At 40.7% G+C, this 17,904-nt stretch overlaps 1 protein-coding gene across 1 annotated transcript in view; it reads right to left on the bottom strand.

Annotated features, from left to right (window-relative positions):
• The window catches only part of dyrk4 (dual-specificity tyrosine-(Y)-phosphorylation regulated kinase 4), a 33,736-nt gene extending 18,310 nt beyond the window's left edge, over nucleotides 1-15,426 (bottom strand). Inside the window, exons 1-2 of the mRNA XM_031304974.2 lie at nucleotides 15,395-15,426; nucleotides 13,722-13,791 (exon numbers count right to left, since the gene is read on the bottom strand). Of these exons, the coding sequence (XP_031160834.1) occupies nucleotides 13,722-13,791; nucleotides 15,395-15,426 (102 nt within the window). The remainder of the gene's footprint in view (nucleotides 1-13,721; nucleotides 13,792-15,394) is intronic.
• Nucleotides 15,427-17,904: the final 2,478 nt, after the last annotated feature.

Below are 17,904 nucleotides of genomic sequence, written 5' to 3' on the forward strand. Positions count from 1 at the left end.
ACAGCAGGCAGGCGAGGTCCCGTCTTCCCACATAACACATCTCCCCCATGCTGCCACAACCACACCCTGAAGCCCACCTCAGCCTCTAGACACCATTTCCAGCCGGAGGGGAGGAAGTTTCTCAGCAGGTCAGAGATCAGATAGAAATCCTCAGAAGCAAACTGAAGGATGATGATGATGATGATGCCAGGCCTGCATTCCCTCCTGCTTTTAGTCTAGAAACTGTAAGCCATGGTGTTCCTCCTTAACTCCATATGACCAAATAACAGAGCTTTGATACTGCAAAGTTCAGTAACGCTCACTCTCCATTGTCTTCTGTAGGTGTGTACAAAATCCTGAACATATGAATGACGTCTTAACTTCCTGTGGTTCTTCACAACTCTCCCCTACACTCTGGACTCTGCATCTCATATTCATATAAGGTTACATTCTGGTTGGTTGAGATCTTGGCGCCCTCGTTGTTTTCCTCCTTGTCAGCTTCCTCCAAACTATTTATCTTTGCTCCGGGATACAGGCAGAGTAGAGAGGCAGGCTGCAGACAGACAGTGAGAGGATGCTGTTGCTTTGTGCTGTTGATATAATCGAGGAGGGAGTGCTCTCTGTCTTTGCCGCTGCCAGTGACGTATGGATTGGACTCCACAAGGGACCCATCCTGAGCCGGAGACACAGCAGCAGGGGCCCGGCACTTTGCTTCCTGTATAGGAGGCCTCTGGGAGTGCAGGTTGGAGGGAGGGGCATGTGGGACATGAGACAGAGAGCTCCTGTAGATGCAGATCCCATCATCCTCAGACAGGGAGGAGGTGTAGCTCTAATGGGCCTCCCATGTGGTTCAACATACGTCTGAAACTTTCCTCCGCCTTCTCACTTGCTTCTGTATCTTAGAGACATCGCCACAGGGGCTGCCAATCCCCCCTCCCCCTCCCCATCCATCTCCTCTACAGTTCTCCACCTGCTTTGTGCTGCCACCAGCCCCTGTGGGCTGCTACAGTCTTGCTGACAAATAGTGTGTAGGTGAAATCTTATCCCACCACACCCTGGCTGCCCCTAGCCTCCTGCCTTCTGCACACAGCAGCAGGGAACTGCAGGGAACTGCAGAGTCCACAGCGGGACAGGACACAGTGGCTGAGTATGAGCTTTATACTGCAGGTATTCATAGGGGAGCAAAGTGTTGTAATTACCTCTCTGCATCTTTTTGTTCATTTTTGATGATTAAATGATTTACTGGAGGAGTTAAAGGGTGATTAAGTACCAACTCTCTACCTCAAGTAAGTTCACTTTAAATGTTGTCAAACCAAAGGGCATGTCCTCTTAGTGACCAGAACATAAATTCTGCCCCTCTACCAAAAATAAAATCTGCTCATCGCCTTGTTTTGGTGACAGGAAAAATGTTGCTATTTCTGTAGCATGAAGCACCAGGCTAATGTATTCCATTACTGCCCTGTCAGCCATTCTTGATGCTTATATTGAGAGTGCTAGCTTCTGTATCTTTTTCTTCCTACATTTCTTTGGGTTATTCATTTTCAACATTTATTCTTTTGGCTCTAATCCCAACGGTAGCAGAATCTGTTGGCCTCCTGGCCAACACCTTTTCCACGTGTTTGAACCATCAGGTCAGATCCGGGTAGAGTGGACAGCCGGTGGTTGGAGAAGCTACACAAGGCCAGATGAGACTCAGTCAAAACAGGGCCAAATGACCTCCTCTTAGAGGACCATAACCTGGTGCCTTACAATCTGTTGGGCCCAGGCTAATCGCTGCCAGGTGCCAGACGAGGCAAAGTAAAGCGAGGTGAGCTGCCAGCCAAAACAGACAGTATCAGCGTCTCCTTCCATTTGGCAGAGAGGAGCGTGGGTTTGACCTGTCTGACAGGTGGACTGCAGCATCTGCAGTTTTAGCTTCTCAGTGACAGCCTGTCACCATGTGAGATATGGGTCGAGTTCACAAGTTGACACAAGTGCACACACATAGACACACTCTCAGATGCACAGACACTTATAGGCTCAATGTGGCTTACATATGACATGGTAATGGTGCTTGGCAATAGAAATCGGCCAGGAAGGGCAGATTAACAACAGTGTTTTCAGCTAATGTTTCTGCTATTTATGAATGATAATAAAGTGGGCAAAGACTTGAAGGACCCTTTAATCACATGTGACATAAAGTCATGTTTGAGGTCAATTCTCTGTCTGTTTAACAAATTGTGCAAATGTATATACCAAATAAATCCAAAACTTAAACATTTTGTTATAAATTGGTTATTATATGAAGACTAGGGAGTTTCAATGCCACATGGGTTCATATTTGCACAGGGACGAATGACTCAACTAGAAGAACTGTCAGAATGGTAGCTGATGAACAACCCACACAGTCAGTGTATTAAAAGAACATCCGATGAGCTGTTGTTATTGCAAAGTAATTACAATCAAGTCAAGTTCTGAATGTTTGTCTGATTATTATCCTCATTCTCTATCAAAGGGCCTGAGCATAGACACAGCTGAAAATTAAGCGGGGCTCAGGCCAAGCCAAATCCCATTAGCGATTTGGAGAGGCTCACTCCACCTTGGTGAAGAGGGTGAGTCAAAAAAACAAACTCCTTAATTCATTTTGTGTCCAACAACAGTAGCACAAGCCACTGTTTGATTGTAGCAAAGCTCTGTCAAGGTCTAAATGGGCTAGTGTTTGCTGGGTATAGCTTCAGTAAGGAACATTCTATATATATATATATATATATATACACTGTGTGGGGTGTCGGCTTTTCAGTGATACGTAAATGTAGCCACTGTGTTAGAGCAGAGGGTGACAGCAAGTTGTTGTGTTGTGGATGACACATGCTATACCTGCATCGTTATTATGGTGGCTCACTACACCCCTTGATAAATAACTGTGACAAAAAAAATAGATCAAATCATTAAAAATGTAGATTGCAAACAATCAAAATGCCATTATAAAATCATACAATTATCACCTCTATAGTTATTTTGTACCATTGCTACTAGCAACCAAGTAGGGCTGGACTATAAAGGTGATCTCAATCAGGTAGTAGAAACGATTTGTTGGACAACAGAACATTAATTGACAACTATTTCGATAGTCAAGTAATTGTTTCATTCATTTTTAAAACATATTTTTTTTCTCTGTTTTATATATCGTAGTAAACTGAATATCTTTGTGTTTTCGTTTGAGTTAGTCGGACAATAAAATGTATTACATGTAAGAAACTATGTGTGTGTTAAAGAAAAAAATCATAACTAATTTAGCATGTATCCTTAATTTGGAAAACAGAAATTTGCGGACAAATAACATTATTATTCATTATCTCAATATGATTCTGTTGAAAGTCAATAAGTAACACAGCATTATTGCATAGTCTTGATTACATTAGAAACGATTTGTTTGTGCTTCTTATTTAGAACCTTTGCCTGCAGTGACATTGTTTCTGTCACATATACTGACATAAATACTTTTCCCCATAATATATAACCACTTTTGTGTATTTGTGTGTTTGGGTGGGGGGGTTGATGGAGGTGAAGTTTGACCTAATATTTCATATTTGTGTCAACTGTGCCAGCCCGTAGAGACCACTTTCATACAGAGTACACATAATCCTCCCGTGCTTCAAAAAACATGACACATCACTTCAGGCACTGTAATAACCACAAACAGACAGATACAAGAGCTTCCTGTCTGTCTTCTTTGTCAGACAGAGACCCAGACTGTCACAAACATTGCCAGAATTACAGCTCACCACAGGCCTCGTTCCCTGGCCTAGTTCAGCAGATGATTGGACCGTGGTGATATTTTAAACAATAGCCTTTTTTAAAGGTGCCGTAGGTGGGATTGTGAAGATCCAGGACTTACATCGACAACTTCTCAGTCCCTCCCCCCTTTCCGCTGAAGCCCAAAACGTTCTCCTAAGCCCCTCCCCCCATAAGGGAGAATGAATGCGTGTGAATGAGCAGTGATTGACACGCAGTTAGACCCCCCCCCCTGGCCCTGATTGGTGCATCGGAACAGGGAGCTGTGGATTTTTGCAAATCTCACTACAGGCTGTAGGTGGTGCCAGAGGAGCTGGATTTTTTTTTAAATGACCTGCTTCATGTAGTTCTACTGGAACATAGGGTCAGTTTCAGCAAATATGACAGAAAGTTAGTTTTATAAGTCTTACCTACTGCACCTTTAAATGTCCCCAACTGTGAGTCTGACTCTGACAAATGAATCCCTTACTTTTGAGACTTATCTTAAAGTGGCTATGTGTAACTTGATTCTAGCGGCCACTTTGGACAAAAGCAGTAGTGTTTTTACTACACCTGCTGAGCTTTACGGTGCTTTATTGCCCACTGTAGATTACTGAGTTAGCATTACCAGGAGGTCATATAGTCGCGACGAATGTTTTGCTCAACCAGAAAATAATTCATTTACAATTAGAGAATAAGTTACAGATGCATGGTTGCATTTCAAGTGTTGCATACGGTAACTTAGCCAACTTCGGATGTATTATGAGCTAAACCGGGTAACGTTATCACTGTCACTGTGTCACGAGCCAAAGTATTAGGAGTTTGTTGAAGCAACCAACGTAATAATAACTTAGATTTATATAGCGCATTTATTGAAACCCACAGATGCTTACATGTAACGGTACAGGGGGACAAGGGAAAAGAAAATAGTAGGCCAACACAAACACGGACCAAAAGGACTAAAACGTTCGCGCTAAATGGAAGGGGGACGTAATTATATGTCGGCTACTGACGTACAACAACATTGCGCATTATAAAGTTATTTATTACTGAAACAGACATGTTACATACCAATTCAATACCAATACAGGGCCAAATCGGGGTCGGTTTTGAATAATTTACAATCCCGTAATTGTCTCCATCTGTTAAAAGCCTGACCGAGTGGGACTCACGTTATCGCAGTCTTTTACTTTCCCTTTTAGCTTTTAGTTGTTCTTCATTTAATTTCCTTCTTTTCTGTGATGGTCCTGCCCCAGTATCAGCCATAACTACAACAGATAACTTCTAAAATAAGATTAAAATATAATTAGGCCTATATAAAGAAATCTCCTGCTTCCTTTTACCTGGCTAACTGTCTGGATACGCTAACACAGGCTTTTCCGGTGTTAGAAAGAAATCTGTGACCCATCAGAATGTGTTACTGTAGTGCTGTCTTACCTGCTGTAAATCATTCTGTGACTCGCGGAACAAATCAGACCCAGGCAGAGGCCTTACTAAAAACTATATAAAAATAGCGTTCTTTTCACTGTTAGTCTCGTTTGTTGTTACAGGTCATTTAAGATCATTGTATGAAAAATGACAGAGCTTGCGAAACATTAAAAACTTACATATAGTCACTTTAAATACAGACAAACCTAATCCTGTGGTCCATAACTATAATATATACAAACAAACCTCTTTCACGCAGCCACTGTATTCATAGTTCTGTTCTCAAATCAGTCAGTACTCTGGAAACTCTATTCTTACTGTTTGCAATCTCACCATCTCTCCATCCAAGACGCAGCCATCAAAGAAACATGACCTGAAAAAATGTCACTGATACAGCGTTTTCTTTTGCCCTTGTCTTGATTGAATTTCTTTTTGCAAAGCATTTCTCCAGTACAAAGTGAGAGTTTTCTGTGTGTATGACCCTGGCATTAAAATTTCAAATTAGAGCATGTAGGTAAGGCAATGGCTTTACGGTGTTGTATATAGATAGAATGGCTGTTATAAGAAAAGTCCAAACTTCCTAAAACTCTTTTGTATAAGGATTCAGTAAAGTAACACAGGAATGTATACACTTGGTACAAGAGGACATGCAATTCTTACTTTAATTATTTCCATATATCCATATATTCTGTTAATTCCACAAGCATGGCAATACATAGAAATGTCTACATAGTAATACCGTGAGGAGTTCACTGATGTCCTGACCATAACAATTGCTGGCATGCCAGTTTTGCATACGTTCAATTGTTCTGTTCAAATCCCAAGAGAAAATATAAAAAAAGTGTCAATACTCATCATCTCATAAACGCGGTAACAGGCAAGAGGCGTCTTCAACTGCTCCCAATACAACCTCTACTTAAAACAGCATCGTCTATACTTTTCAGAGCAACATAATCAGCTGTCGTTCTCTCCAAATTTCTCAGCTATGGAATCCTTACCTCATTTATCATTCTTTCATCTAAGATCTGCTGCTTCCCATTCCTGGAATGAGACCCGACCCAGGGCCCCATATTCTGGCTCTGCTCTGCCCGCAGAACCTTACTGTTATTTCAATACAGCCGATCAGGTGAAATAACTGGCACACTTGCTAGACAGCTGAGGCAGGTGTAGCGTTAAACTTGCACAGGTGCATGTGTGTCTATGAGATTTCTCAAGCCTGTGCGTTTACCTCCATAATCAAAATGTGTGTGTGTGTGTGTGTGTGTGTGTGTGTGTGTCACAGATTTTTAGTGCTTGATATGCTTACAACACTGCAGGCTTTAGCCCCTATCATGTGCAGTGCAGGTGTTGACCTGAATGCCCCAGACTCTGCCCTGCCAGGTCTGAGAACCTGAGGATGTGACCTGTGTGAGTGATGATGGCCTGGCATCTCTGGGGCCAAAACCAAAACCTCTCAGCAACACAAGTCACCACATCTCATTTTCCATTTATAACTTTTCAAGAATCTGCCCCCTCTCTTTTTACTTTCTTCAAATCTTCCTGCCATTGCTAAAACCAGCTAAAACAGCCAGTCCCTGCCTGTACCCCACCCTTCTGCCCTCTGAAACTATTTGCCCTACAGGGGTGATGGGCAGAGGTGAGCTTTGTCACCCAGGTAACATGAGCGTTGTCCAGCCTTCTTTTGACCCCATAAGCACTGACTCTCCTGTCACCTTCCACAGCAACCTTGCAAGGTGATCCGCTTTTGTCGCCACCTGAATACAACAGACCACATACAGGTCCGAGCTAGACTGACATAGACAATACGCTGCCTTCAAACTGTAACAATTAGCACAAATTGCAGGATTTAATCTGATGACATGTTTGGCAAAACCTCTTGTTGTCTTTGGGTGCCAAATACACCAGGCTATTTGATTCCACGCAGTGTCATCAAAACACAGTGGACAGATAGAGTCTGTAAAAGAGATCCTGTCTTAGATTCTAATGGCTTTATTATCCAAGGCTCAGGTGTAATTTTCCCAGCTGGCATTCAAGCCTTTCTCATTCAACAGATGCTACAGGTATATACTGACACACTCTGGCCTGTGAGACCGACACAGACATGACTACGAGGTGAATTTGTTTGGGATCACCTTTATGTAACACAATTATCTATCGTCTTTATGATTGAAGGAGAAAATTCATTTTAGAATAATTGTTTATACAACACACTTTAAACACCACAAACTCGGGTGGATGTAAAATTACAGGTCTCAACAAGTCTAATATAATATAATATTATTATAATATAATATCAAATATGATTACATAAGGTTAATTGTGCAGTCACAGTCAATATTTAATCAAACTGCTTCTGGATTTGATTCATCTACAATTGTCTGGCAGCTGGCAAATTGATTGATCGTTTATCCTTCTATTCCTTTTTCTAAACCATATATATTTCACAAAACAACAGGGCTCATTGTATTTATGCTATTATTGTTGCTGGTATTACTGGTCATTTTAGTTGCAGCATTTGCTGGTTTAGACACAGTGCTGGTAATGTTTGCAAAATGACTGCAACATAATCATGTATGAAGGAATCAGCGAGCCTAACAAGGTACCAACAACCAATCCTCTTATATAACAATATTTAATATATATATACTTCACACATTATTACACAACAATGCTCCAGAGCCTGTGGAGATGGAAGGAGAGGGTGTGACGGGGGAGGACGTTGGCATACCCTGTTTAGCAGCTCTGCACTGCATGACTCACCGTTAAAGGAAAACAGACGCTTCATGCAACCAAGCCAGGCACTCATTAACAAAACTCCCCGGGTGGCTGTTTACCCAACATTCTTTGTAAATCAAATTAATGTTTATCAGACTTGGGGAGTGTCTCAGTCCAGCTGTCCTCTTTGGAGCACCCCATCACCATGGAAACCTGCAACTGTTACTTGGCAGCACAAGTAGGCTCAGCCTTGATAGTTTAAAGGCGAAAAGCAGCCCAGGCTTTCACAGTCCTGTGTGCACCCGTGGGAGGGATAACAGTCATCCACAGCTGAGAGGATGCTGCTATGCCTGGCTCTATTTATGATGCTACATGGAGATAGAGAAGCATGAGCCACGTGACGGCCCTGACAAACAAGCCAGAGGCCTTTCTGTTGGTACACGTGAATGCTTGCAAACACACATAAACACAAACTCAACTTAAACTGCACACATGACATATACACACATAGACACATGTAGTAAACTAAAACGGAAATGAGCAGTGAAAAATAGTTTTAGTAAACTAAAACTAAATAAAAACTAAAACCTTAACTATATTGCCAGGTTAAAAAAACTAATAAAAATAAAATAAAAAAACGAATGTAAATCATTCGGTTTTTTTAAGCTATAATATATCAGAGTATAGTTGTATGCAAATGTACAGTGCTAAGCATAAGTGAATACACCCATGCTAAAGTTGACTAAAAAGAGGAATTAAAAAAATCATCTTTTGGAAATTGAGCTTAATGCCTTAATTAAAAAAATTAGGAAATATCCAACCTTTAAGGACACCAATTTTCTTTGTGAATGAATAATGTATCGTAAATAAATAGCCCCACATCATCACATCCCCTTCACCATACCTAGAGATTGGCATGGTTTTATTTCAGTTAGCCTAATAGCTGGTTTGATTTGCATTGAGAGATGATTTTATGGAAAGTACCCCATGCCAATCTCTAGGTATGGTGAAGGGGATGTGATGATGTGGGGCTATTTTAATTCCAAAGGCCAAGGGAACTTTATCAGGATGCATAGTATCCTGGATCCATGAAATAACTGGCCTTTAAAAATAATAATCTGCCTGCCTCTATGGGAATTTAACATAGGGGTGTACTTACTTATGCCCCCTGTATTTTAAAGAAGAACATTTATTTATTTACGATACATTATTCATTGACAAAGAAAATTGGTGTCCTTAAAGGTTGGATTTTTCTTAAAAAACTTTTTTAATTATGGCATTAAGATCAATTTCCAAAAGATGTTTTTTTTTATTCCTCTTTTTAGTCAACTTTAGCATGGGTGTATTCACAACAAACTAAAACTAAAACTAAATATATAAAAACTAAAACTTTCTGAAAAACTGAAACTAAACTAAAACTAAAACCACATAAAAACTGAAGTGAACTTTCTTAAACTATTATAATCTCGATGCACACACATGCAGAGGATGTAAAAATAAGTAAAGAGGTGATTAGAAAGGATAGCATCATATTGGTTATAATATAATTCATACACAGCGTGTGGCAGTGTGAACCCTGTGCTCGGTGACACCGATATCAGCGTGTAATTCAGCTCTAAATGGCCGCCTTTAATTCAGAGGGTCCGGTGTCAACACAGGACAAAGATGTGATGAGAAACCCTATCAGGGGCAGGGTTCATCAGAATAATGGGATGGCACACTCCCTATTTCACAGTCGGTGGGGGTAAAGGCTAGGTCAGGTGCATGGGTCTGCCCTGATAAACAATACTCTAAAGCAAGTTATGAGGTTAGTGCAGAATAAATAATCAAAGTCATGATCTGAGTGTGGTGACATTGTTTTTATATACAGTCGGGCTCCAAGTAGAGCTTGATTAAAAGATTAGTCGGTCGACAAATGAACCTGCAGCTTTTTTGATTATCAATTCATTCATTTGTTAAAGCAAAAACACCAACCCTCCTCTGGTTCCAGCTTCTCCAGTGAGACGATTACCTGTTTTGAACGGTTTTATACCTTTGTAAACTGAACATATTTGGGGTTTTGGACTGTTGAAGACATCATCTTGGGTTCTGAAAAAATGTGATGGACATTTTTCACTATTTGCTGACATTTTACATACCAAACTATTGATAGATGAAATAAATTGAGATTGAGAAAAATAATCAGCAGACAACTTTGGTAACACTTTACTTGAAGTATAAGAGTGACATGACACTGTCATGACACATGAACCCTAACCATAACTCTAACCATAACCGTAACTTTCCATGACAAAAACCGAATGACACTTACTAAAAGAAGCGTTATGGCATAAATGTTTATGACTTGTTTATAATGTTTATGACAAGTTCATGGCAGTGTCATGTCACTCTTATGTAGATATACCTTCAAGTAAAGTGTGATCAAACTTTCAAGTTGAACTTTATATACTAAAATCCATGGACAGAAAGTGTTATCCTGCATAAAGGCTGCAATAAGTCAGTGCTGCAGACCCACTAGTTCCCAAACCTTTTCTGCAGGGCCCCCCTTTTGTAGATAAAAATATTTTCAAGCCCCCTGCACAGGGATGGTCAACGAGACACAATGCAATATTTTCTTGCCTTTTGGAAATTGTGGTAAAGCTTCATCGTCTGCTCTACATATACCTGGCAGTCCTTTCACAAACTTGTCGATTCTTTGCTAGCAGTGCAGCAAAACCATGCATTATTTGTTTCTAATTAGCTTAGCCCAGTTTGGGAACCACTGCACTACAGTATTAATATTTTGGCATTAAATCTTCAAGATTAGTCTTCAGCGAGTGGATGAATACCCAAAAATAAGTCACAATACCCAAAAATAAGTCATGTCTGTCCAGACAGTATAATGTACCACTTTATTGGAAGGATCTGAAAGCATTTTCTGATATAAAAGAAGGTTTAAATGTCAAAGGTGGACTTCAGTAGTGAGTCATATCGTGTAAAAGCTACAAAACATTAAAAAAACAATCTGCCTACTACAGTCTGAGGGCATTTCACATCTTAAAGGGGTGCGGTGCATCTGCTGAGAGCAGCTGCTTGCGTCTGACGCAAATGCTCTCTATTGATATCCTAAATCAAAAAAAGAGAAAATCTTTTGAACTGACAATCACAGTATAAACCTTAACAGCTTCAAATGATGCCTCAGAGGCAGGTCTTTCCAATTTCTCACTGATGTTCTTATCTTGAGTGTCTTTTGGCTTAACAATCTGTTGGCAGTGCCATTGCTACTTAATAATGATATCTATGTGTGTGTGTGTGTGTGTGTGTGTGTGTGTGTGTGTGTGTGGGGCTGGGGGGGGGGATTTTTTAAAGTGCTGTGATAAAAGCAAATACAATGACAATGATGGAATTAAGCATTCAAAAGTTGGCCAACGCACCCTACAGTATATGCAATACTCTACATGTGAGACTGAACAATAAACTTGTTTTAGATTCTATATTTTACTGACAATGGCTATGATGCATATTAGTGCTGTGACTCATCCTCTTCACACACACACACACACACACACACACACACACACACACACACACACACAAACACGCACGCACGCACGCACGCACACGTATACACACACACACACACACACACACACACACACACACACACACACACACACACACACACACATGGAAGCTATTCATTAATTTCTGTTATTTGAATCTGATGTCCCTCATGCAGCATATTCATATGTTATCGACATTGTGTTTCCTCCCAATTCATCTCTTTCCTCAGAGCCTCTAGTTTAAGGTTCCTGGGCACTCACATTTCAGAGGATATCACATGGGCAACAAACACAAACTCACTGGTTAACTGTTACAGTAATCTGTCACAACAGCGTCTAGTGTCTTTCTACTGTTGTTCCGTTGAGAGTGTCCTGACCTATGGGATACTCGCATGGTATGGCAACAGCTCTGCAGCTGACAAAAAGGCTTTGCAAAGAGTCATAAAAACGGCAGAGAAAATCCCCAACACACATTTGCCCACTTTGGAAGACATCTACACCTCCCGAAGCCTGCGTAAGGACTCACATCACCCAGCACATGAACTGTTTGAATCCTCCCCTCAGGGAAGAGATACAGGTCCATCGGACCACAAGATTGATGAGCAGTTTAATCCAAAAGCCGTTACCACACTGAACTCTGCTCTGAAACGTATAGACACAACTGTGCAATATGCAAAAGTATTACATTTGTATTTATTATTACAACTGGTGCAATACATAAAACTATTTTACTCTTTTAACTTTTTACGTAATGCATATGTGGACAATTGTGTATGTGAGTTGCATGTGACGTAAAGGTATATTTTTTAGCACTGTCTCAGGTAGTGCACCTGAATCACATTGTATGTATCATGCAATGAAAATGAAATTATCTTATCTTATCTTATCTTATAAATATAGCTTGAATAAACCCTAAGCCCAGGAAGCTTTGTAGTGAGACGACCAGCAGGGCCCTGTAAAATGTTCAACATCGGAGAGATTTAGTCATTTCTGCTCCACTGGCTCGTTGCCTTCAAGGCAAAGAGGTCCACACTGTATTGAAAGTTGAATCAACAGTAAGTGGAAAGGTGTCCTGTGGGAGCTCAGTGAGGGAGGTCCTATCTAAACCACTAGTTCCCCCACAGCCTTGTTAGATGAACTCAGGTGCCCCTTCATCAATTCCCAGTGTGTTCCAAATGTATAACACTATTAATTATATAAAAGTGGATATTGTTGACAACTGAACTGTCAATATTTAGGTTGGTTTGGCCAGCAATCGTACTACTACTACTACTTGGGAGTAAAGCTCAATGTTTAAACCGTTCATTCCTTTTAGCTAACTATTTAAACTGTTTAGTCAGTAGTTTTAGCTAAATATATTTCAGCCACTTACGCAATACTTTTAGCTATTTATTTCCAACATTTATTCCTTACTTTTAGCTGACTATTTGAACTGTTTGGTCAATACTTTTGGCTAACCATTGTAGCCACTTATGCGTTACTTTTAGCTTTCTATTGATTTATTTTTTCATTTGTGTAATCATTACAATCAGCTACCTGTTTAAGGGGACTACGGGCGGAAAATAGCAATTGTGCTACAACCTGGTTCAATGCATCTCTCCTTGTTCTTATACAAGGTTAATGTTTAAGTGTGCATTGTCCCTGCTTAAATAAACATAACATTACATTACATTACATGAATCAAATCATGATATCTATTTTTTTCAAATGAGTTGAGCTGTTCCACAATCTTTCCACATAGCTCCTGGCACAAGCAGAAGTACTCCCTGGGATACAAGTACCCCTGGTTGGGAATCACTGCTACTAAACCCTCCACGCAGGAAGGGAGGGGGTGAATCAGTCCACTGCTGCGTGAATGCGTCCTTATATAGGGCAGAGCTTAAAGTTGTGGAACTCTCCAGGAAGAGGAGATGACGTGGTGTCAGCGCAGATGACCTCATACATAAAGTTACATATGATACAGTATTTGACCTTATAATGACTCAGGGTTGAGTCGTTTTGCTCTCCAAACATTTGTGAATAAACAGGGCTCCTGGGTCAGATGGCTCAGTGGTGCAGGCCAAGAACATCACAAGGCAGAGTATGTTCCCTAATAAATCACTTCTGCTGAGTGCACACAATCACCTAAATAACATTGATTTAATGGGCTGCAGATCAACACAGGGTGTAGAATTGCTGGGAGGCACACACACGGCCACCACAATAATTTATAGTAATATATTGAAGTGGTCAGGCTTGCAAGAACACAAGCATATCAACGACTTAGTAAGCACATGATACAGGAATGAATCACTATCCTCCTACCTTGATCAGCAGTGGAAAGGTGCTTTTTCTCTCCCTTAATAGCTTCCCCAGCTTATTTTTGGAGCCAATTCTGTCCAAAGAAAAAATCGAAGTTTAATATAATGGCACATACTGTAAGGCCTGAATGCATGCACTGAAAGTATTCTTTAATGATGTCAATACTCATTGCTTCAGAGTTCAAAAATAAAATCTCTTGTAAAAAAGCAGCTAATGTTGTCCTTGCTGCCCTTGACCCTGACTGAGATGAGAAGCGTATCAAAAAGCACAATGTTTAGATGACATGAATTTGTGAGCTGTTTTCACTTATAGACAGTCACAGCTGTAAGGCCAAGAGCCTTTTCAATTGGTGCAGCCTTTTGCATAAGCTACACTGACACCTTCTGGGCACATGCTTGATTTGTCTAATATTAAAAACATTGAGCTGGGCCTGTTTTATGGAGGTGTCAAGTCAGTCAGACAGTTTCCGGCGCTCAACTACCAATAGGGTCAAGTGTCTCAACAAGTAAGCTAACACCCGAAGATAAATAATTTTTAATTTAATTTAATTTAATTTAATTTAAGTTATTTTATTTATAAAGGACAACGCACATTAATCAACATTTCTGTAAATGTGCCAGTGTTAGCCAGCCGGCTAATTTTCAACTGTAGTCCTTTGGCCAGATTATTTGAGACCAGAGCAACAGAAAACAGCAAGACATTAGTACAGGTTAAAATTTACAGACATAAGTCTATAAGACGCCATAAAGACAGCTAGAGCAATAAAAATAAGCTTTCTCAAGAAGCCATGCAGAGCGACAGGAAGCAGCAAGACATTAGTAAACATATAAAGTTACACATCAACAGCATCCACATTCAGGACATGAAGCCATGCAAGCAACAAAACACAGCCAAGCAACACAGATTATAGCCATTTTCTTGACCCATGCAACCATGCAAAGCATGAGCAATGACACAAAAAAAAAGAAAATACATCACTGAGATACATAATGGAGATCTTGATACAATAGCCTATTAAAAGTCGCAGTGCAGGTTAATAAGATGGTGAAATAGTTAAAGTACAAGTTGTAGTGAATGGAAGGCTACCTGACGAAAAGTAAACACATCTAACTAATAGACATATTAGGCTACATGAATTTGACTACCAGTAGTGTAGTCTACGTGATACACAGGTATATGCAGTATACCCACTAAGAAAGCTCCAGGATTTCCATATACCCACTTAAAAATGCCCAATGACACGCAACAACATACTTTCCATTATATTTTTGATATATTTAGAATTGTCATCTGTGGGTTTTTTTTATTTTTTTATCTTTGCACAGGCTAAATAAAGGTATTTCCACAGTAAATTGGTTCATAAAGTGTATCAGAATGCAGGAAATGAAGTCTTTGCGCTCAAACTTTCCCTGGTGGAGGGCACCCAGACCCCCCCAATATGATATGCACCCCCCACCCAAAAAAAAAAAAAAAAAAAAAAGTCTCATTCTGGCCCATATATATACATATACAGTACAGTATACCCACTACTACACATTACACTACACCACTGTTGACTACTAAATGAATATTAGAATAAAGACTATAGAGAATAATGCAAAGATATTGTGTGTAACAAAAACTAAAATACGAACATTTGACTTGTCCACAAACTTACAGGACAACGTCGCACTTACCTTTTTTCTGATGATTTGTTCGGCGCGCTCATGGTGAAATAAATAAAGGTTGCAGCGATGAAGTGCTCACGCGCGACATGCCCAATACTTAGTTTGAAGTCCCCGAGCCGGTGCTGACACACAGCCGACACTGACAGCCTGTGTGCTGCGGAGCGTCACCACCCCCGGCTTATCCAAAACATAATGGCTGTTTTCGCCACACTAAGTAGGCTTCTCACTGACTATTTGATTCTCCCTATTTTTTTTTTATTTTTTTTTTCTGACGCAGCTTTTTAGGCAGGTGCGCGTGTAAGAGAGAAGGGAGAGGGGACAGAGCTCGAGACAAAGGGAGAGACAGACACCCACTGGGCTATACATTTCCCACATACTGTAGGTGTAGCATTGCATTAACATTAACCCTCCGGGTCAAATTTGACAAAAGAACGTTGAAAAAAAGTGACAAAATGTTGGAAAAAGCTTCAAAACGCAGGAAAAAAATCAACAAAAACATTAAAAAAAAAAATCATGAAATAGTGACAAAAAAACTGGAAAAAAAATCGCCAAAAACATCGGGGAAAGTGACAAGTGTCAAAAGAACAACAAAAGGTTGAAAAAAAAGTTTTCATTTAAAATTTTGACCCAGAAAAAACAAAAAGTTGCGTGGTCTACGGGAAGACAACACAAGGGTTAACAAACCATTATCTGACTGAATCAAGCTTCATTTTACATCTGGAATGTGAACTTCTAGATATAATAGATGCTCAAACATATAGCCTAGGCTACGAGATGTTCTCTTAAAAAGGTAATGTCAATAAATATATATAAGTTCATGTAGATGTTGGAAATGTTGCCATTTTGTCTTTTGTTTTCAAATATATTTCCTGTACTGCAGGGGATAAAGTAAGAGATAGAAAATTAAAGGTCCCGTGGCTTGAAAATGTCACTTCATGAGGTTTTTTAACATTAATATGAGTTCCCCCAGCCTGCCTATGGTCCCCCAGTGGTTAGAAATGGTGATAGGTGTAAACCGAGCCCTGGGTATCCTGCTCTGCCTTTGAGAAAATGAAAGCTCAGATGGACCGATCTGGAATCTTGCTCCTTATGATGTCATAAGGAGCAAGGTTGAGAAAGAGAGAGACATCATGGCTTGAAAACAAGCAGTTGGTCAAGGCCACACCCCCACCCTCCACCTTGCCCCCCCTCTCTCCTCCTCAATAGCATTTAAAGCTACAGACACAGAAATGGCACATCCTAAGGAAAGCTCATTGTGGGACTGGCTCTAGTGGCTGTAATTCTGCACCAAGGCTGAATTGTGGGAAAGAGACTTCAGATACAGTATTAGGGGACCACTAAGGTCTATATAAAAGAGACTTCAGATACAGTATTAGGGGACCACTAAGGCCTATATAAAAGAGACTTCAAATACAGTATTAGGGGACCACTAAGGTCTATATAAAAGAGACTTCAGATACAGTATTAGGGGACCACTAAGGCCTATATAAAAGAAACTTCAGATACAGTATTAGGGGACCACTAAGGCCTATATAAATTCAATTCAATTCAATTCAATTTTATTTATAGTATCAAATCATAACAAGAGTTATCTCGAGACACTTTACAGATAGAGTAGGTCTAGACCAAACTCTGTAGTTTACGAAGCCCCAACTATTACAGTGGTTGCCTCAAGAGCAAGCATTAGCAGTAGCTATTGCGACAGTGGCAAGGAAAAACTCCCTTTTTTGTTAGGAAGAAACCTCGGACAGACCCAGACTCTTGGTAGGCGGTGTCTGACGGCACCAGTTGGGGGAGTGGTGAATGGTGGCAATAATAGTCATAATAAAGATAGTGAAACAGTGATCACAATGGTAGTCGTAGTAGTTCATGTCATAGTAGGGCACAGCAGGGCGTTACGGGGTGTAGTGTGGCACAGCAGCCTGGGTGGACGCGGTTGGACGCGGCAGGACGCAGTTGGACACTGCGGGGAATCGCAGAGCGTAGCAGGGTGTAGTAAGTCCATAGCGTCAGCTGCACCCAGGACCCCGGTGTAGGTGCCACCCAATTCCAAGGCGATGTTCTGGGTGAAGAAGAAGCAAAGGGACTCCGGGGAGAAAACTCCCCAGAGCTAGGTTAGTAACAGGCATTTCTGGGACTAAGATGCACACAAAAGGAGACAAGTGAAAAGAGAGAAGAGGGAGCGGCTCATTGTGTCCTTGGAAGGAGCTTCCCACAGCAGTCTAGAGTTATAATAGCATAACTAAGAGAGGCAGGCTAAAGAGAGGGGCCCTGGACCGGGCTCGTACTCTCCCCTGCCGGAACGGGCTTGTACTTCCTGCCTCCCTCTACTCTACTCTACTGTGCTGCAACTCCTCACTCCCTAACTATAAGCTTTATCAAAGATGATGGTTTTCAGTTTATTCTTAAATGTGGCGACGGTGTCAGCCCCCCGAACCCAAGTTGGGAGCTGGTTCCACAGGAGAGGAGCCTGGTAGCTGAAGGCTCTGGCTCCCATTCTACTTTTAGAGACTCTAGGA

This window comes from Sander lucioperca, chromosome 7 (genome assembly GCF_008315115.2).
Source record: "Sander lucioperca isolate FBNREF2018 chromosome 7, SLUC_FBN_1.2, whole genome shotgun sequence".
Lineage (NCBI taxonomy): Eukaryota > Metazoa > Chordata > Actinopteri > Perciformes > Percidae > Sander > Sander lucioperca.